At 38.2% G+C, this 22869-nt stretch overlaps 1 protein-coding gene across 1 annotated transcript in view; it reads right to left on the bottom strand.

Annotated features, from left to right (window-relative positions):
• The window catches only part of LOC124111120 (trimeric intracellular cation channel type 1B.1-like), a 39516-nt gene extending 19186 nt beyond the window's left edge, over positions 1–20330 (bottom strand). The window contains exon 1 of the mRNA XM_046470723.2: positions 20098–20330. Within this exon, the coding sequence (XP_046326679.2) occupies positions 20098–20218 (121 nt within the window). The 5' untranslated portion in view covers positions 20219–20330. The remainder of the gene's footprint in view (positions 1–20097) is intronic.
• Positions 20331–22869: the final 2539 nt, after the last annotated feature.

Genomic DNA, 22869 nt, shown 5'->3' with positions numbered 1-22869 from the left:
TAAATCTAAACCCTATTAGCATTGTTGTGCATTTCCAGAAAATGTTATGGCATCCCAAAATTAAAAAATAAAAATGATCTGGCTCTACATTAAACCCTGTTTGGTCCATGGGTTTGACAGTGGGCCTTTTAAGTCTGGCAAGCTTAGTCCCGTACATGACCAGATGACTCTCACTGGCCATGATTGTTAGTCCTGTGTCATGGGTGGACCCTTCCCTGTTACATCTATATTTACAGAGTTAATGGTTGTTCCATCGTGTTGCTGTCAGGCGGGTACACTACATTACTATGTTGACATAGACTGACACCCCCTGTCTTGAACTGTTAGTAAACAGAGTATGTCAATTTTAGGCCTCTCAAGCAGAAGTAGACCATGTCCTTCTTACACTACACACACAGGTTTGAGGATATAAATCAAAATGGATGCAATTAGAGTTACCATGGAAACAGTTCTGTTGTAAACATTAGGGATAAGTCTTCAGGATATAAGCACCACTCTACACCTATGGGCAGGTTTCCCTAATTAAGTTGTGAGGTGAAATGGGGTATAATGTCACATTCAAGATTACTGCACTTGTATAGAGACCTAAATGCAAGTGTGTTTGTGTGGCTGCTTGTACCAGAAGAGTATAATGCTAGGCCGTGGACATATCATGCAACAGTTTTAATGTGGATATACCCGACTCAGACACAGTGGACTGACAGAGCCGACTAGTCTGTTTCAACCCCTTAAGTCCGAGTGCCAGACAGTGTATCAACAAGTACAGTTTTTTGGTATGATGCAACCAGAGGATCAAACCGACGCTCTCCTAATTTAATAGGTAACCACAGAGCTAGCTAGTGGACCCGGGGCTGGTAGAATGTAAAAAATATTGGGATGTTTTACATATTATTTGGTTATCACTATATGACAGCTATATGACGACGGTCTGTAAATAATTACCAAGCGTGGACCAGACAATCCAGTGATTGACATCATGAACTCAATTGGGATACGATGACATGCATCAACCATGTCAGTGAGCCTGACCACCCGATCCCATTAGTCGCCTCTTACGACAAGCATAATCACCTTTTACGGCAAACATGGGCTGCTGAAGACCTATTCTTCAAGGGGTTATTATCTGGTCAACAGAAAGACAAATTATCTTTCTAACTTTGAAACTCTTAGAATCGTGCAGAGCCCAGCTCTCTGTAGAAACATTTAGCGTATCTGTATAGTGGTGTTAACAGAAACAGAACACTGACATCAGTGAGCCTGAAGGTGACATGAATAAACCATCAGTGATTACTGCTTCCTTATGTGCATAGTGAACATGTTGAAGTGGTACATTACAATTCACAACTCTGAAGACAGATGATGGTGATACATCAACTGCAAGCATAAACACCTCTTCTCATTCCCATTCCTCTGCGGACAGATTATGCCACTTGCGAATCTCTATTGCTGCTGGAATACACTGTCAATCTCTCTGTACAGACAATCGATGACGACCTAAGTATTCCAAGATCTGACGAAGGGATTAAAGGAACATGACTATCAGAACATGCACTTGTGAGGACTGAAGGACTGCATTTTATTTGCTTGGTTTACAGATCTGCTGATCCTAAAAATCGAAAATTCAAAATAAAGACAAAAACAACATGACAAGGTATTTTTCACAATGCCAACAATCAAGATCGCTTTGACAATATAAATTTTACAATGAAATGCTGCAGTCAAATTTTAGATTTATAATATTCATAAGGAACCAAACCAAACCAGGAGTTGTGGGGTTTTTTTAATCACCTACCAATCCAAATCAACATTCAGCTGATTAAAAAAAATCCTGTCACATGAATTATGCTTCTTAAATTTTTTTCAAGCTACCAAGCAAATGTTTTAATATCAAAAGTTATAAAACAAAAACAAAAACAAAAGTTTTGGCCTCACTGTGAATCAATTCTCAGACTACCAGCCACTGGTGTGTCTTGTCAAGACTTGAACGCCAAATGTCTCCTTATAAATGTATTCGAATCATTAATGTTGTCATTATTAACTTCATTATTAATTTTCACTATCCTAGTTTTATTATCATGATTATTAGGGTTATGATCATTGCTGTTATTTTTTTCATCATTGAGGAAGTTAAGATTAGACACATTCATCATCTGTGCCAAAATGATTTGAGTCTATAAGCTCGAACATGTTATTTGGCATCAACTTCAGTATATTTTGGTCATAGTATATGGACTATTAACATGATTAAGGAATATTTTTAGACTCAGGCATCGTGCTAATGGTTAGGTCTGCCATCATTTAAATAGTCAAAAACACATTTCAGCTGTTCAGAGAGTTAATACTTGATGCTAGATTTCAGCCCTTCAGCAAGACATTCAAGACGTAACCGCCAGTGTATCCATGAAGTTGGCCTAGATATTTTCACAGACCATAAAATATCTACATGTATTTTATGGTCTCTGGTATTTTACATGGAAGACTTCCAGTCCCATGGCCATCATAGTTGGCCTAGATCATGTAGATATTTTACATCAGAACAAAAAACACAAGCAGTCCATTGGCCATATTAAGTACAGTGTAAAGTGAGTGAGTGAGTTTGGTTTTACGCCGCTTTTAGCAATATTCTAGCAATATCACAGCGGGGGACACCAGAAATGGGCTTCACACAATTGTACCCATGTCTGGAATTGAACCCAGGTCTTCAGCGTGACGAGCGAACGCTTTAACCACTAGGCTACCCGACCACCCCCAGTGTAAAGTATCAAAGGTAACATGATAATGATGATAAATATGCTACAAAAGAAACCTTCCTGAAATCAACAAAATCAACACCAATCAATGAAATACAGTGAGGATGATTCATGCCAATTTGAAGATCTTCAAGATATTTTGTTCAAGTTCATTTAATAGCTTATGTTGCAACCAGATGGAACCAACTCTTTCTTGTGTACAAAATGAGTCGATCATTTAACAGAAGGATTCCCCCAATAGCCTTCCCTTCGTGAAGAATACCAAAGTATCTATTCCATCTGGCTATGACCAATGATTATGGAGGATTAACTACACCATTCTAACACTGGTACAACTGTCCCACCAATAGCACTAACAGACATGAAGTTAACATTAAAAAGTTAAAAGCCTGAACATTTCACTCAAGAGTTGTAAAATGGTCCCAGTATCAACAAAGCCTGTGTATAACGAGATCCACAATAACAGTAAAGATAGGGTGTAAGAGGCTGAGGCCTGAAGGCATATGGTCTGGCTATACATCCCGATAACCAGTTTACCATGCCTGACGTGCTTACTGAGTGCAGGGGGATGAGACAGGCTATTTCTGTCTCCTGGTTTACCATTGTAGTAGAGCACAACTCCTGCAGTGGATCCACTCATCCCACTCCATCCCCAGCTTCCTCCACCAACAGCAGAAACCCACTTCCTCAACAGTGTTCTTATTTCAGGGGAATCCTGGCTTCCTTGAGGTTTGCTTCGTTAGTATTTGAATCTTGGGGCCCCAAAAGTTTGGACTTTAATAAGAGGGTTATGACTTGACTACTTAATTTAATTTTGAACACTGTTCAGTCTACTTTGATTAATCGTATGAGCATGTTATCATGATGTTAAACGGTTACATGAGCAATGAAAAAATATCTATTTATGTCCCAGATGAAAACATTCAATACCTTAAGTCATGTAGTTCCTAATAAATCCTTAAGGAACAGGCTCAGCTATACATAAAATAACCTATCATCCTATTAAATGAATAAAAGGTGCTGAAGATGAATTCTAAAGGTATATAGCTATTATCATTAAAAGATGATAGCATGAACAAAATATAGATCAGTGTGAGATGATATTGATAAGCAATGCTGTTATTATGCACCTTCAAACATTCACCATAATAAAACATGGGCAGGTTAGAGAGTGCATCTTTTTTAGGAAGATCTTCTGATCAATCCATTTGGTTCAAGATAAAATCAATATTGTTTGGAGCTAGTTTGAATTTGGATTGAATCTTTTTACAACAACATGTCATATCTGGCAAAAGGAACATACCCTACATCATATTTGCCATTTTGCCAACAGCAACATCTAACATAAGCTCTACCAGGATTTTTTTCGCAAGTAAGTTTTATTCATTGGAATTTATATGTGCTGCTTTGATTATCTCAGAACAGCTCACCATGGTTAACATTTACAAATCACATTTTTGGTTGTTTAATGCCGCACTCAGCCATATTCCAGCTACCGGGTATATGAGGACGGTCTATAAATAATCAAGTTTGGACCAGACAATCCAGTGATTGACATCAATCTACGCAATTGGGGTATGATGTGATGCATCAACCAAGTCAGCAAGCCTGAACACCTGATCCTGTTAGTCACCTCTTACGACAAGCAAAGTCACCTTTTCCGGCAAGCATGGGTTGCTGAAGACCTATCCTACCCCGAATCTTCACGGGTCCAAAATCATATGAAAAATTGAGATTTTAAGGACATATTAATGACTAAAAACGATTTTGTTCTTTATGGGAAAATCTGCCGACCAATTATTTTTAGGAAAAATTTACATAAAATCACCCCACCCCACGTTTCTATTTATACCACTATATTTTGTGTATTCCAAAACATGCAAAAGTTCTGTAAAGACAATTAGGTTTAATCACCAAAATATATCCTACACATCAGTGACACTTGTGAAACACTGGCCACAAAGAGCTGTTCCTAAGCATCCCTGTGTGGAACAAAGCATCTAGCTGCCATATATTTCAATTTCCTGTTGGAAATGCTGTGGTGGTGCATGTGTGGTGTTATAAAAAGGTTCAGCTAACTATTCTCAGCTACACTGGCCAAAAAAGACTCCACGTCAACTGATCAAGGCTCTCAAAAAAATGAACCCGAAAGTCTAAAAGCAATGCACATGTGTATCTCCCCTATAGACATGTTTAATGCACAGAGTTTGTACACTTGCCCATCTGCTAACAGAATGTTATCACCCATCCAACGACTGTTTCAGTGTGGAATGGCGACAATACATATACTAGAATTATGCTGTGTAAGCAGGATAAGCTAGCAAGAGAATGTTTCCCTAATTATTCCTTAATATTTTACATGATTTTAGCTCTTCAAAACAATTGAAAACATACCGCTCAGTGTGTGATTTCTCAATTGACTAATTACACCAAGCAACATTGTATATCATGTTTCTCAATGTCATGTTCACCAAAACATTATACTTAGATGTTCTTACCAAGATATTACTTGTTCTATATCGAACAACCACAATTGTTTTCCAGTTTCCATGGAAACAACGACAGCTATTACTACGTAACCTTTGACCTTCCAAGTTGAGTCATCTGGCAGCAATGGTTCCTGATGTGAATATTTCAAGCTGTTCCATTGGCTGAAGCTGTGATTGGCAGGTGTGTAGGTTTTGCTAAGGCAAGAAAGTGGGCTGTTGGGGTCATGTTTCTGGAGTGGTGATGTGTCTCAGTGCCCCAGGCATGCATATACAGTCAGCGGTCTACCACTCACACATGTAGGTTTAGCTGCGCCTAGTCCTGCACCATGACTGTGCAATATATATATTTTATGGAAAAAAATAATAATCTAGAAATGTATACAACAGCAAGTCTAGCCAGCTCTAGCTTGCTCTATTCAACAGTCTATGAAATCATCATAGGGAAAATTATTTTTTTATTTTTAGAGTCGAGAAGGGTATTGTGTAATATAAAATTTCATAGACTAAATGTTAGTCTAAGCTGTGCTTCGACATAATCTGACAGGACTGAAGAAGCAGGTGACTAGGGCTGCAATGAATAACCTATGAGGCAAATACGATTCGTATCACAAATATAGGGTAATGAATACGAATATTAATTCACGAATACAATAATAAGTCAGCAGTTGATGTATTATTTGTTATATTCAGTAAAACATTAACAACATAAATTCTTTGACATGGTTTGTTAATTATCTATATTATACATTTATATACTGCACTTGTCTAGGTACTTAGTCTTAGTATCTGCTCAAATGCTACAATGACCAGTGACCAAATTCCTGTCAAATTAAATATTATAAGAGTGTTGTCTTTAAAGAAACTTATGCACATCATATGTTCTTATGGACATTTTAGGTACAGGGTATGTAAATGCACATGCATGTTCATAAATTTCGATTCTAGTGGCAACAAATAACGAATTCAATTCATGAATGGATACGGTTCGATTCACTGGATACGCGAGTGAATCGTAACGGCCCTACTGAGATGACCTACAATGATTAATTACAATGTCATCCAGACAGCCATAATGGGCACAGTGGGCGTACCACAGATACACCAACAACCTGCATTGATATCAATAGTAAAACCATTATCATAAAAGCTGGCTGTTGTTGATGCAATTGGTGCCGAGCCACGAATTCACTGACCATTCTGAAATTTATTTTGTAAGTAAAACAGATGCGTTACCTACAGGTCATTATGCAAAATTGTACAGAAAAAGGGATAAACTGTTCCAGAAGTAGAATCAACAGATTTTCTTGATTTCTCCACTTCGTAACAATGTGTGTGTGTGTGTGTGTGTGTGTGTGTGTGTGTGTGTGTGTGTGTGTGTGTGTGTGTGTGTGTGTGTGTGTGTGTGTGTGTGTGTGTGCTTTAACATGAATATCCCACTAAGACATTGTATAAAGTCTCCAAGTTGATCCGTCCTGTTGTCCCCTTTATGCCAAATGCCAGGCAGGGCAATAATATGTACCATCTTTTAACATCTTTTGAAATGATGCGGCTGGGAATTGAAACACCAACCTTCTGCTCTCTACGAGCTGATGCTCTATCTACAAGACCATGGACGTGCCCATACTAGACATGCTAGATCACGGCAGTATAAACAGTATAATGTAGTTACTATCTACAGTGTCAGAAATCATGCAGGGCTCTGCAGTCCTTGGAGTACTTTGCTCTTGTAGTTTAATCTAGGAACCCTATAAACAATGCTGAAACATAATAAATTCTGAACAAGGAGTATTATGACAGGGGCCCCATGACCTAGTGTGTCCAAAACTAAGCATGAAAGTCAAGGAGTCCCTTATCATGCTTATGTCAACAATTATAGAAATATAGATTCCCTTGTTTCAAATACCAGAGCAACAAACCTAAATACCCCCAGCTGGGACCTCAATTAATGTCTAACACAGATTCATATGATGCAGACTCAATACATGTGTACAACATGCTTCAACAACTGTGTATCAGGACATGAAGACAGCCTTGACATATGGATTTCATCTTCTTTTTCATTATTTCACGTCGAAATCCATGTCAATCCTGACTTCCTTGATACTACAGCCTCATCATGGGTATGACTTGACTTGCACAATTCTCTAAGGCAAACATCATTAGTTTTAATCATAATTTCTAGATTATAATAAATAATAAGAACAAGTTGTCCCTATATTGTCCTGTCCGCTTATCTAGACTTGCCTATTATAAGGAAAGAATTACTATATATCCAAGGACTTATCATTCACTACAGCCTTGGAGCAAGGCTAGGGCATGATGTGTATACATCAGTTACTATATCCTCAGTTCCTTACATCAAAGATGAGAAATAACTAAAGTAATCTTGAAAGAAACACCTGAGCTCAATTCAATGTGCAATCTCTCATTAGACGTGTTAGAAGCCTTCACAAAGTACCCATGCTGAAGTATCACAATGTTGGCCCAACTGCACTAGCATTGGTACTCTGCTGGTTACTGGAGTGATGTGTTGAAACACATGGCGCCACAGTAAGGGCTACGGAGGCACAGCAGTGCAGCTTAGTTTCCTAACAATCTGTACACTTAACCTAGCTACACAGCACCTGGCTCCTATACAGTCAGATGTGTCCTGACAAAGCCACTCAGCCACACACACCAGTCATGACAATCATATAGCTTCTTATACAATGGCAGCAGATGCCTTGGAGGCATGGACATAACGTCTGAAGCCAGTGAAGAAAAGTCATCATACTTTATCATGTAGGTACATGATATGTTGGTCTATAGTTTGTGAGACATTTAATAAAGATAAATCTTCATGTTCATATGGAGCATGAAATAACAAAATGTGAAAAATGTGATATAAATCAGTGTGTTTGGGTGACACACTAGTTGGAAATGAAGCATGGTCCTTGTAGTGTTTGGCTGTAACCTGAACCCTCACATTATTTACATGATGTATTCATGTCATTATTCACTATATCACAGTTTTAGAAAATGGCACTAGTCTGATAGTCCTTGCCAAACTGCCCAATAGTTAAGGTATCATAAGGACAAGTAGAAATTTCGCCTTTATAAGGGTTTTGCTACATGTTGTCATTCTAAGGACTAGTGGACTAAAACTGTTACTTTCTATCGCTGATACCATGTATACATCATAGGATAAATTAGTCTTTGCAAAATGCAAACTGCTTTGATTGATTCATTATGCCTATTCCTAGCAATTTGAAATCCTATTTTTTTAGAGAATTTCTATATATGACTGGACTCAACTGCTCACAGTAATAAATCACTGGATAGTTTGCCGAAGACACGTCACAAAAATGTGCCATCACTACACACATGGGAAAGTACCTAGTGGCAGAATGGTATAGCATATCCTTAGCATGAGTAAAGTAATCATGGTAACTTAACTGTAACCTATGCATGTCAATGCTGAATTTATATAAGGTAAGTTAATATAACAATATTAACATACCATACGTACTATCATTGCCTGGGAAACAGGAATGTTTGACTTCCTGTTACAGCTATGAGTGTTGACAACCTACTTTCATGACGATTATCATAATAATACTGTGTCAACAGACTCTATGTTTCATTTCCAGGTTGTATTTGAGCCATGATAACTACTATGATATATGTCCGGGTATCATTAACATAATTTTTGTATTAAACTGCAGTAGACATGGTAACTATCAACATACATTTAAGAATAGGCTTTAACACTGGGAGTTCATTGGAGTATGAATGGTCATACTCCAATGAACTCAGACAAAGTGAAACTCTATGAAATTCTAATAATTTTTTATTTCCATATTTTGCACATGTTGTGCATTGAAGCACAGGACCATGTAACTAATAATAATAACAAACAAACTTGCAGACAAGTAATTATTTTTAGTAGTTATGTGGTCCAGTGCTTGAAGGTCGTACACAAAATTTAATTTAGTATGTGTGACTTCATGATTACACAGATTGCCCTACAATAATGAGTTGTTTCGTGGTAAAATACTATGACATGAGCCTATGTATGCTCAAACTGCTCTACAGTAACATCTTTCGTAGTTTAGTTACAAGAAATTGATTTAAATAATATCACCAATAGAGGAGAACTGACCACCTCAGAAGGTCACTTAATCAGTCACAGTAAAGATGTGTTGTAACTTGTAATGCATTCACAGTTCATAGATTGCTATAGAATGCTGATGAACATGTTGAATGTCGCTCACAGTCAGTCTAGGCACGGATCGAGTCCATAGTTTGGGCGTGCATTTCTTCATTCTGTCACAAGGACGGGTAATAGCAAGTATAATCGAGCACAGACATGCAGTCAAAATCTCTCACTTTTACCCAAGTATGCAAAAACTCCAAGTTCAAGATTAAAGTATCTAAGTGATCAGAAAACCAACACTTCTGCATTAATTTGGGATTGGGAATTAACAGGGGTTTGTCACTGTTTACTTCATTTCAAATTTACAAACTTGTGAAAATGTGCAGTTTTATATACACTTAAGATTGTCTGTTTTGCGGTCATGTGACCTGCCTTTTATCAGATAGGAATAGCATTTACAGTCAATATACAAAATATATATGAACTTATACCCTGTCTGTAAACGAAAACATAATATAACGCTCATATGTGGATTCCAGTCGAAATACATGTCCCCACTACCTCCAACTTGTCGGTCGAGGTGACTAAAATGGGGGTCTGGTCATCAGGGTCTGTGACATGGCTGATTGTACCCCAACTACAATGGACTTGATCATGCTATCACCCAATGCTTTGCAACAATTGCCTGGCCCAAACTTGATAATTTTCAGACTGCTGACACAGCTTGAATATTGCTGACTGTGGCGTGAAACAGCCAAGCAACAAACATTTCATCAATTGCTCTTTGCCTCCCAGGACGTACCCCAACAGTTTTGTCAATCTACTAACCTAAATAATAACACACCATCAGCAAACTCTGAAGGCTTTACATGTATCAGCTCCCCAACCTTCAGCAATGTGTATAACATATTCCATATGATGAAAATATACATCGGTATATGGCCTGGCGCTAATTTACCCAGACATAACACCACCTTGAGCAATTCCAGTTGAAAATATTTACTTACAAAAGTTAGAGTATGAAAACTCAACATGCTAAATAAACCAAACTAAATCCAAACATGTGCTCATCGACCCAACCACATCATGGCTATAAGAAAGTTGGCAGATTAGGAAGACATGAGATAATTAGCCTTAGATCACACCACCAGCTATTGGTCTCCCACTGAATGTGAGTGTGATTCTAATGAGATTCTTTCAATCAGGGCTGCAGGATCGCCTCTGTCAGCTCGGGCATTGACAGAAATTATGCTTCGATTTGACAGATCAAAAGTCAGCAAAGATCTGCCAGTTCTAACATGGACACAAATTAGATTTATTTCACAGAGACGCTGGATAATGGCTTAAAAATGTAATTACTTGAACATGGCTATCCATCAGTGATCCATGTTGCATGAATTATGGACAGCTGCGTACGTTACAGTTCATTATCAAAGCATCATTAAACACAGGTTGCTTCAGCATGTCAAATCTTCCACACAGTAATCAGACATTTCGTTCTTAAATCCTTTAATAGAATTACTTTAATAACTTCATTAGTTACTGATTATCAGAAAGCCCCAACAAAATCTAAGAATAATATTTTAGCGGTTCTGAGCTGAAGGAAGCCTACTGCGTGTATTGGCAGGACTAGGGACGATAGGAACTGTGTTCAGTCAAACTGGGATATAACACTGTTTTGTCATGTATCATGATCATATGCAGTATGCATGGTATGGATCCCTGAACGTTTAATTACTAGTACTGGCTAAAACAGGGTAAAGAGTTGATACTTGCATACTTTATGTGCATTGAGTGATATTCCAAATCTTTTAACTTTTTTTGGCCTAACAAGACAGGGATCAAACCAACGACCTTCCTTGCTCCTGGCAGATGCACTACCCTACGGATGCAATTCCAAATTTAATGGTTACACATGATTAGAAATGGCTTATTTTTGATAGTTTGCCCATATTTTTATGATAATTCAAGTTAGTTGGTTGGTTGGTTGGTTGTTTAAAGCCGCACTCAGCAATAATCCAGATATATAATGGCGGTCTGTAAATAATAGAGTCTGGACCAGACAATCCAGTGACTGACATCATGAGCATCGATCCACGCAATTGGGATTGATGACATGCATCAACCAAGTCAGCGAGTCTGACCACACGATCCTGTTAGTCGCCTCTTACGACAAGCATAGTCGACTTTTGTGGCAAGAATGGGTTGCTGAAGACCAATTCTACCCCGGATCTTCACAGGTATTTCAAATCAGGGCTGAAAAGACATTTCTTCTCTGTCAATGTCTGTCAAGTTAAGAGGTTTGGGCTTGTGAACTTAGCCTACTGTATTACCTCATCTATAGTATTCCATATGGATAAAGTAATCAAGGTATCATCTTCAATAAAATATCAAAGGAAAGGCTTGAAATCTGACAGTGTATTACAGAGCACAGTTTTTTGCATGACCAGTTGTTTATTTGTATTCTTGGTAGGGAGAAAATATATCATGTTCCTCCGTCACTTTTGTTTTCAACAAAAAAATGGAAATAAAGTCCTACCACCCTCCTCACATTTGAGATATAATGCTTCCCTTTTTTGATGCAGCCTAATTAAGAGAGAGATAAAAAGATAGGAAATGCATCAACAATCGATAACTGTAAGGGTATCAGTGCAGGGTATCAAGATGAGATAAACTGTGTGATACAAGATGCCGCTCATTACGAGATATTATACACCAAACTTGAATACCTAGGTATCATGATCAGGTTTGATTACAAGCACATTTCTGTTATGTATTAACCATAACTGATAACACAAATAGATGTGACCTGTACATCATGTACATACCGGGTACTGAAAAATATGTACTACAATATCCCTACATAATAATTCAGAAGTAGTTACAGCATGCGCGGGGCCCCTTAACAACGTCCTTTAAAGCAACCATGACACCAATCACAGGTAAATAGTACTAAATACCATGTTTGATATTCTACTTGGTTAATATGGACTAACGTTTTGTCTTTCTATTCATCATAATTAATACTGATGAAAAAACAGTTACAGTTTTCCACTCTTCTCAGCATGCTAAGACGTTGCAAGGTCTATTCCTGGAACAACTCAGTATTATCAAAACAGAGGCATGAATAAACAAAAGGGTTTATCTATAAATGTAATGCTATCAACAGGATTATTCGGGCTCTTGTTTAAGTTTAGCATCTTCAAACAATCTTGAATAAGAATAAATCATGACTGTAAGTGTAACAAGGTTACAGAGACGGATGTTTTGATACTGGCAAAACAACAGAGACAGGAGGTAAATTAATCAAGAGAGTAAGTGACACTGGTCTATGCAAGAGTGTTATCTGTTCAGTAGGCACAATGTTCAGTGTTTTGGTGCATCTACCGCCCTGGTGATACAGGCATCACATCAACACTTCGCAGCACTTGGTGTAATCTGATTGTGAGCAATACTTCTTTACAAGCAGTTTGGGGCAGGTCATTTCTTTGGTTGCAGTTCATTCTTCAATATACAATTTTACACACAATGACAATTTTTATAAGTGAAATAACAAGCAGTAGAAGTTGGGATCAATTTCAGTAGTAACTGTAGACATGGTAGACACATGTGTCATTTAGTTGGGTAATATAAGTAGTTAATTTATTAACCCCCTGGATGCCAGAGGGACATATATGTCCTTCCTCTACAACCCTCACTTTGAAGTCGAATAAAATTCAAAATACATCACCAACACAAATACACTTCACAATTTTGAATAAGGTGGGACATTTCCTGTTCTGTGATATCATCCACTTGCATTTTAGGCCAAGCAAAAGTACTGAAAATGACCTCTGAAAATGAGGTACATTGTAAATGTCGCCATTTTTTACACATTACTAAATCACCGCTCACGGCGTTATTTACAGCATGTTTTGAAATCTATATTTAGGATATCTACTCGGAGAAATGAATTTCAAAAATAGCATATTAGTGATCACGGGTATCTGTCTTTTATGAAAACACCAATGATCATTCCAAAACGTCTCCCATAACCCGAGAATCGTTTAGAATGTTTTGGAAAATACGCAAACACGAACGCCGAAGTGAACTTTCCGCCATATTGGCTAGTGTTCACAAAATCACGTTTCAGGTACACCGGTTATGAGGCGCCTGTAACATCGCGTATATGTCAAACTTAGCTGCCATACACACATCCTTGAATTCCTCATACATTTTAGGATCAAATGACCAATGGTCTCTGTCACCAATACAAAGTGGCTGGATGAAATCAAGCAAAATATGTTAGGTGTGAAAACGAACGCTGTCCTCGAAAAACTGCACTTGTTTGAAATGTAAACAAAGCAAAATTCAGATTTTACACAGTGTAGAATTTTTTCCTATTTTGAGCTATCCATTCGTCTATTCGTTCAAGATATAGGCTCAACATTTTCAGAATATGCATGGGAAGAGAATCGTAGGAAGAATTAGGGAATTTCAAATAGATACATTGCAATGATTTGATATTTTCAACAGAAGTTGTCAAAGTTACCGTTCTGGTTGACGCCATGACTGACGCAAAATCACGCACAACGACAACGGTATTTATCGGAATTTCTGACTATTTCCGTTTGTTTCAATGAAAATTATGACAACAAACAACAGTACATAGATTGTCAGAATGTTTCTGATTACTTACATGTCACATTTATGTTTATACGATCCCTGAATCAACGAAAGTCCCCTGGTACAATCCCGCGTACTGTTGACAGTGTACACGCCATTTTGTAAAAGTGGGTCACAGGTAGTGATGTCATACGTCAACATTGTTGTACATATTTGGTAATTTCATTGAGGTGAAGGTCCTTGAATGAGAGTGCACACGATCATTGTATCATGCTGTTTACAGTTTCAGTTATGGTGTATATTTTGCATGTCTTTTATACATTTTTTCACACAATTAATTTTTCTTTGGACATTTGTCAATGTTCAAAATGAAATCATACGTACATATAGGCCACAACATGTATGAACGAACCTTTGATAATCTCCTGTTTGTTTGAACATTGTTTACATAAGAATGTGATAGGTTTATAGTGTCGACTACGATATTTCTTATTTCCTTTGGACAAGTGTTACAAGATGAAGTGTAAATGTAACTGCAGCATGTACGTATTTCTTTGGATGTGTAATAAGTCAATATTATAAGATCATATAACCAATGTCCATGAATAGCCGTTTCATTTTATTTTATAACTGATTATATTACTTTAACAAAATGGATAATATTTTTCGGTAAAATATATGCACACATTTCTATAATGTCTTGGTCTTGGAATTGTCTTTTATGTCGTTAGATAGAGAGAAAAGTGATATCTTACGATTCGCCAGGTGCGCGTTAGTCACAAACAATTTACGAATTATTCCTCTCGTTTTGCATTATATAATCAATGGTTTCATTCTTTTGTCAATATTGTGATCACAGGATAGTAAACAGTTTACTTTATTTCTCCAGGAATTGTAAAATGTATAAAAATAAAACCCATGCCAGGTACCCCGTTGGTTCAACCGTATACGATTATCCTGATAATTCTATACCAATAGAGCTTTCTTTGCATCTTTTATTGTGTAAGAAATAATAACATAATAATGAACAAATATATGTCCAATATTGAATATATGTTTGGTTGTTTTAAAATATTCTTTTGGGAATTTTATTACGTAAATTTATGCTAAACAGGTGCGTGTCTTGTCCAATTAAGATACACGATAAACTATCTAATTGTTTACATATTCAAGACATTATTAGCTTGGTGAGAGCAGTAATTTTATGTTGTGTCGAAAAAGCGTCAAATTCCGTTCCACACATCGAGATTTTCCATACCATGAAAGAAAATTAGGGGAGATATATATTAATCAAAATACAAGTGTCGTCTTTCTCCGACGTTATCAAAGACATGAAACCAGCCATGACGTCAAAAGGAATCGTGTTATTTTTCGGGTATTTCATTACATTTGATGATAAGGCATGTGCTCCATTAATAATGATGCAACATTAGTCAAATTACACTTACACAATCAGGAGAATGTTGGAATCTAAGGACTAAGTTATAGGTTAGATAAGGCCATCCATTTCTCTATTAACTCCTTTTTAATGAAGTACGATTTCATAATTTCTTATGGGTATATTTTATAACTAAACGTGTACAGTTTCAATATCGATATTTGTGTTGGAATAGTTTGGTTCCTCCTGAACAAAACACCACGAAAATACATTGTCCTTACCCACAGCTAATTCTCACCAAGTGACCTGAGTTACAACAAACTAGAGCTAAGCATAGCGGAGTTATGTCCCCTTTTCTTTGTACGTGTGAAATCTCTCTGTCACCTTTTGACGTCATAGAGAAAAAGCAGTTTTCGTCATTTACGGCATGCTATTTTTGGAATTGAATGTATGTCGTTATACAAACGCATATAACTCCATTTGATATGTAGTTATGTCCTTCAGATGTTAGGCAGTATTTTGTTCGCTCACAGTTTCCGTAAAGCTTCTTAATTAAAAATTTTGTCGCACAGTACTTTTATCGGTGTACAATAGAAAGCAGAGAAATTAACTGTTTTTCAACGCAGAATATATTCTCGGACAACACTTAGGAGTGTCTTTTTTTGTAAACCGGTTTGATATTTACAGTTAAATTTACACCATCAAATAGGAAATTTCATATTCTTCATCTCTGCGTAATTTTATAGCCAGAGGTAGATCCAGTGCCGCGTGAGCGCAATTCTCGCACAACCTTCACTTTTCCGATCTTAGGAAAATGTACGTCAGAAAAAAAACTCGGCATCCAGAGGGTTAAGGCTGGGTGTTCGGACTGTGTAAATATAGCAAAAGGGTTTCAGCTCTCCTAAAAACATGACCTAATAGTATATTCCCTGGTATTTATAAGACAACTAAAATCAAATATCATTTGACAATGAAATTTGGAGACATATCATTTTCATTGTTGTCATCGTTGAGCATCCCATAAATGTTTTTCTTATAGTAATTTCCAATAACACGATTAACAAATGATTGTGTTGTCTTGAACAGCAGTTGGCAAATAAGGTGCAAGTATAGACATGCAAAGCATTCAGTTACACAAACATTAACACATATGTGACATATACATATATGCTCCAGTATAAGCATGTTAAGTGTAAGACATATCTACAATGGGATCACACAAAGGGGTGCCCTAGGCACTGAGCCAAGTCTAGTCAGTGTACTGCAAAGTTCAGTCTCTTCTGAAACACCCTTTCACTATCCATAACCTGGGGACCTATCTAAATTTACAATCCTCAGATCAGCTGCTTTTGCCCTAAAGTCACTGTGAAATGACACCAGGGGGCTTGTGTTGGTACGAATGACTTACAGCAAACAATGCAAGAGGATTAGACAGCCATGGGCTATGAAGAAAAACAATAAGCTTGACAGTAGTGGGATGTTTAAGACTTGACAGGTTTCACACATCATGGCTGCAAGGCACACTCACTTAATGCTGTTTAACTTACAGCTTTAACTTGTGAAATTGGTGGTGTAGAATGAGTGACACTTCCCTAGCTGACCCAGAAACAGTGACAGGGACCTCAATCCAGACAACCTTTATGTTAAATCACTGATTCCTGTCTTTGCACATATACCTATATGTAGACATCATAGACTCATGTATAGTCTATGAAATCTTTTACAACACAATACATTGTTTTCCTCTAAAATGAAAACAATTAATTTTCCTGATGCTGATTTCATAGAGCTGGCTAGAGTAGCTTTTATATAAATCTAGACTGGTTTTGATTTCATAAAATACATATATTCCAGGACTAACATATATACATTAGCAAACTAAGCAAACTTAAACATTTATGGAACTCTTGAGCATTTGGGGTGGGGGATGCAAATACATACAATTATACCCTTCAGTGGAAGAAAAGATTAAATTAATATATCCTACTACTAGTGTATGTGTGTTATAACAGGCTATACCAAACAAAAATGTTATATATACCAAGATTGAGAAAGTAGGGATTAACTGGATGTACACTGCCCCTCATGCCTTACTGCAGTCACTCAGTGGGAACACTGAGCATGCTGACAATGGCCTTGTCACATCATACCCATGGAGGGAACCCAACCCAAGTCTCTGGTGTGACATGATACTTGATAGCAAACACTTCTTACCACTAAGCTATTAACCTCAAGTTCACAAAATCATGAGGCTGTAAGCTGTATATCTAGATATGTCTCAACACAGTCATGAGTGTCTACATGGTCTATGTACCGTATTCGCTCTAGTAAAAAGGCACCATGGGTCCTTAGAAACTTGACAAATTAAATTTGTTTTCAGAGATCGAGATGTAGTAACAAATTGACTGGCGGCCATATTGAAAATTGGGATTTGATGCTCTTGAACAAATCAGGTTGTTAACATCGGTGGGAATAAGCACACGAAATTTCAGCTGCATTGGTTTAGAACACACAATGGACAAACAGGCCTTGTAATAAACTCTCTTGACTCTCAGCCAAGTGAGCTAAAAAATATGTTTCTATAGACCCACGCATCCTCCGAGGAAAAAGGAGGGTACATGGGTCAATAAAAACATATTTTCATTTGTGTACATTTACAAATTCTTGTGCATGACCCTAAATATTAGAAGTTAACAATTTAGTGGATCTCCAGATTCAAGGAGCTACGTCAACAAATGATGAAGGACACCAGAACCTCCCTTAATTCCAAAAACCTGAATAGTGGTTCAATAATCAATTATGTATCTCATGGACTCCATGATCTCTGATCTAAGCAATGTGGTACAGCTAGGCTCAGCTGGCCAAGTCATTAGTCAGTCATACTGTGGGATCAAGTGTCATCTTCTAAATGGACACAGTCACTCCCACTCAGCCTGACAAGCTGTTATGTGAATGGCCAAGCATATGGTGTACATCTGCAATTAGCACAACAATACAACATCCATCATACACTAAACTGTGTTTCAGTTCTCCTTGTTATTGATCTTGGGCCATCTGTTTCTTCTTCAATGATGATGTGTGTAGATAATACATAGAGAAAGATGATGTTGAATTGTCAGAACTGTGTTAAATTGAATGCATGTATACCAAATTGGTATACTGCACTGTGTTTATCAGTAGAAACAGTGTTTGAAAACTGTCAGTCAAAAACATTTTTATCATGCTGGACTTTTGTTTTTCAATTTATCCCTTGTCCATTATCAAGAGATATATCAAGGTTAGCTATTTGACTTCAAGCTAGTCAAGCCTGACTGCAATCTCTACTGCATTTTGAGAACTGATACCTATCATGTCTACAAATGGTCTATGAATTATCAACATATCCAAATAAATGGGTTTTTTGTTAAAATGATTTGCATTTCTCACAATGATCAATGATAATATTTCCTTGTGTTACTATTAACATGGTTACCTTTAAAATATGTACAGTAATGGAATTGAACAGTATGAACAGACAAGATATATGTCACAAGCTTAAAAATAACAGCTTTAGCTTCTACTGGTACAATCCAATTCAATGAAAAGTAAGATAAGTAATCTTTTTATCTATGATAACTAATTAAATTATATATACTAAGAGAGATAAGAGATCAGAGCTGCAATATGTATGGTTGATACTCCTATCAGGCTATGGATTAATTATTAGCTCACACATGTACATATGCTAAACTGAGACCAAAAATATGAAATAATTCCTGTACTTTACAATAAGGTGTTTGGCTGAAATCCAAAAACAAATATATAGAACATGCCCCAATTACATGTCACATGATGTGTATGATTACTCAACAGTAGTATGCTTATCATGGTTATTATTAATACTAACAAAATCATCTGAAATATAAAAGTGATAAAACGTGAAAAAACTTTGCTTATTAAACATGTTGGACAAAATGCAAAAAAATCCAAGTGACCATAGTGACATCCTCAGAACATCACATCAATCTATTTAAGGAATACCTGACATATATATACAGTATGAATAGTTTCCACACATTACATAGGACATAACCTTCTGAATGTCTTCATCAATTATCTTTGTTAGTATACACCAATACTGTCAGTCAGTCTGTTAGGGCAGAAATAAGCATGATAAGTAGACCTAAACAACAATATCCAAAATTATCTTTAAAAACAAAAAAGCATATTATCTTATATTCTACCACTCAAATTGCAAAGGGTTCATATATCTCATTTTAAAGACTAGTTGAGACGTGGTATACCTTGATTTATCAATGCAATTGAGACCTCTATGAAGACTTCCCTTAAACTTAAAATATCATGCGATCTTTCATGCCTCTTGTCTAGTATAAATTTGACCTTTACGACTAATAAATGCATTTTTAAATCACAAAATCTTTTTTTTTCATTAAATAAAATTCTTGATAATACGATTTAGAAAAATAATACCATATGCAGAAAATAATTGATTGATGAAATATAACAGTTGACTCAACCAATAAAAGTCAAGCCCATTGCTGCAAGCCAAAAGGCTAGCAGACGAATTTTCAATTCAAGCATAGCTGTCAGGTTGGGATGCCAACCAAATATTGCGATCAGTTATCAGAAAACATGGCAAATAGCAATATATTGGCACGAAGAACACGTGCATTATGTTTTGGTATCGGTTTCATGGACTGCCAAAGATAGTTCTGGTATGACAGGGCTCTGAATCCTCACCTTGCGGCATATCCTCTCGTACCGAACAGCACATTAGCACGTAATGTGCAATGTCGAAATAGGGGTACATTTTCAGTTTTGTAACCACCGTAGCAATATCCATGAATGTTTTTGGATCCATTGTTAACCACTCTAGCGCCAGTTTGATCGAAAATACGGGCCCACACGAAGGAGAAACCGGTGCTTCTTGGATGTCAAAACGACACTGGTGCCGGCGAACACTGTATACAGCGCCTCTATATACAAGTTCGATAACTCTTGCATTGTGCAGCCCACTAGCAATGTTGCTCATGAAGCACAGTATGGGCATTTTACTTCATTTACGCTTAGTTCAGTTCGTGATACGTACTGGTTCACTGTTGACTTATTACATAGGATATTTGTTCAATCAACCACTTACCATTAAATCATGACACATTGATCACAGGCAAGAATTTTTTTTTTAAATATCTGAAACAAAGACCATGTCTTATGTGTTTGTTTGTTTGTTGTTTATCACTGCATTCAGCAATATATTCCAGCTATTTGAGGTCAGCCAGTAAATAATCAAATCTGGACCAAGCCAGTGATTGATATTATGAGCAACAATCCAGGACGTCGGGGTCCATAGACACGCAGTCAACTAAGTCACAGTGGCAGTCATAATATTCTAAAATTATCAAAGATATAGAGGAACCAATTATTTTTGCCTTGGATGACATTAAACCAACTAGGAAATATATTGTCATAACTATGATCCATTCAACTTTTATTCAAACAAACTATGGAAATCAGCTGATCTGTATGCAAGAATCAGTATGGTTTCCATTGCTTTCTACAATATTCCAGCAATATCACAGCAACATCACCAGATATGGGCTACACATGTTGTACCCATGTGGGGAATGAAAACCAGTCCTTCAGCGTGATGAGGGACGCTATAACCACCGGGTTACCTCACTGCTCCTTCACGCACAAGGACACATTCTGTCCCAGAATCCCTCCCTTGTCCTTCAGCGCGATGAGGGACGCTATAACCACCAGGTGAGCCCTCTGCTCCTTCATGCAAAAGGACCCATTCTAACCAAGAATCCCTCCCTTGTCCTTCAGTGTGATGAGGGATGCTATATCGCCAATTTACCCCACTGCTCCTTCATGCATGAGGACACGTTCTAACCCAGAATCCCTCCCTTGTCCTTAAGTGTGATGAGGGACGCTATAACCACCAGGTTACCCCACTGCTCCTTTATGCACGAGGACACATTCTAACCAAGAATCCCTCCCTTGTCTTTCTGCGTGATGAGGGAGGCTATTACCACCAGGTTACCCCACTGCTCCTTCATGCACGAGGACACATTCTAATCCAGAATCACTCCCTTGTCCTTCTGCGTGATGAGGGACGCTATTACCACCAGGTTACCCCACTGCTCCTTCATGCACGAGGATACATTCTAATCCAGAATCACTCCCTTGTCCTTCTGCGTGATGAGGGACGCTATTACCACCAGGTTACCCCACTGCTCCTTCATGCACGAGGACACATTCTAATCCAGAATCACTCCCTTGTCCTTCTGCGTGATGAGGGACGCTATTACCACCAGGTTACCCCACTGCTCCTTCATGCACGAGGACACATTCTAACCCGGACTCCCTCCCTTGTCTTTCAGTGTGGTGATCGACGCTATAACAACCAGGTTACCCCACTGCTCCTTCATGCACAAGGACACATTCTAACCCGGAATCCCTCCCTTGTCCTTCAGTGTGATGAGGGATGCTATAACCACCAGGTTACCCCACTGCTCCTTCATGCACAAGGACACATTCTGACCCGGAATCCCTCCCTTGTCCTTCTGCGTGATGAGGGATTCTATAACAACCAGGTTACCTCACTGCTCCTTCATGCACAAGGACACATTCTAACCCAGAATCCCTCCCTTGTCCTTCTGCGTGATGAGGGACGCTACAACCACCAGGTTACCCCACTGCTCCTTCATGCACGAGGACACATTCTAATCCAGAATCCCTCTCTTGTCCTTCAGGGTGATGAGGGACGCTATAACCACCAGGTTACCACACTGCTCCTTCATGCACGAGGACACATTCCAACCCGGACTCCCTCCCTTGTCCTTCAGCGTGATGAGGGACGCTACAACCACCAGGTTACCCCACTGCTCCTTCATGCACGAGGACACATTCTAACCCAGAATCCCTCCCTTGTCCTTCAGTGTGATGAGGGACGCTATAACCAACAGGTTACCCCACTGCTCCTTCATGCACGAGGATACATTCTAATCCAGAATCACTCCCTTGTCCTTCTGCGTGATGAGGGACGCTATTACCACCAGGTTACCCCACTGCTCCTTCATGCACGAGGATACATTCTAATCCAGAATCACTCCCTTGTCCTTCTGCGGATGAGGGACGCTATTACCACCAGGTTACCCCACTGCTCCTTCATGCACGAGGACACATTCTAATCCAGAATCACTCCCTTGTCCTTCTGTGTGATGAGGGATGCTATAACAACCAGGTTACCCCACTGCTCCTTCATGCACGAGGACACATTCTAACCCGGACTCCCTCCCTTGTCTTTCAGTGTGGTGATCGACGCTATAACAACCAGGTTACCCCACTGCTCCTTCATGCACAAGGACACATTCTGACCCGGAATCCCTCCCTTGTCCTTCTGCGTGATGAGGGACGCTATTACCACCAGGTTACCTCACTGCTCCTTCATGCACGAGGACACATTCTGACCCGGAATCCCTCCCTTGTCCTTCTGCGTGATGAGGG

The sequence above is a fragment of the Haliotis rufescens genome, unplaced genomic scaffold (genome assembly GCF_023055435.1).
Source record: "Haliotis rufescens isolate VD_foot unplaced genomic scaffold, xgHalRufe1.0.p SCAF_2, whole genome shotgun sequence".
NCBI classification, from domain to species: Eukaryota; Metazoa; Mollusca; class Gastropoda; order Lepetellida; family Haliotidae; genus Haliotis; species Haliotis rufescens.
This window is presented reverse-complemented; position numbering and strand designations above follow the sequence as displayed.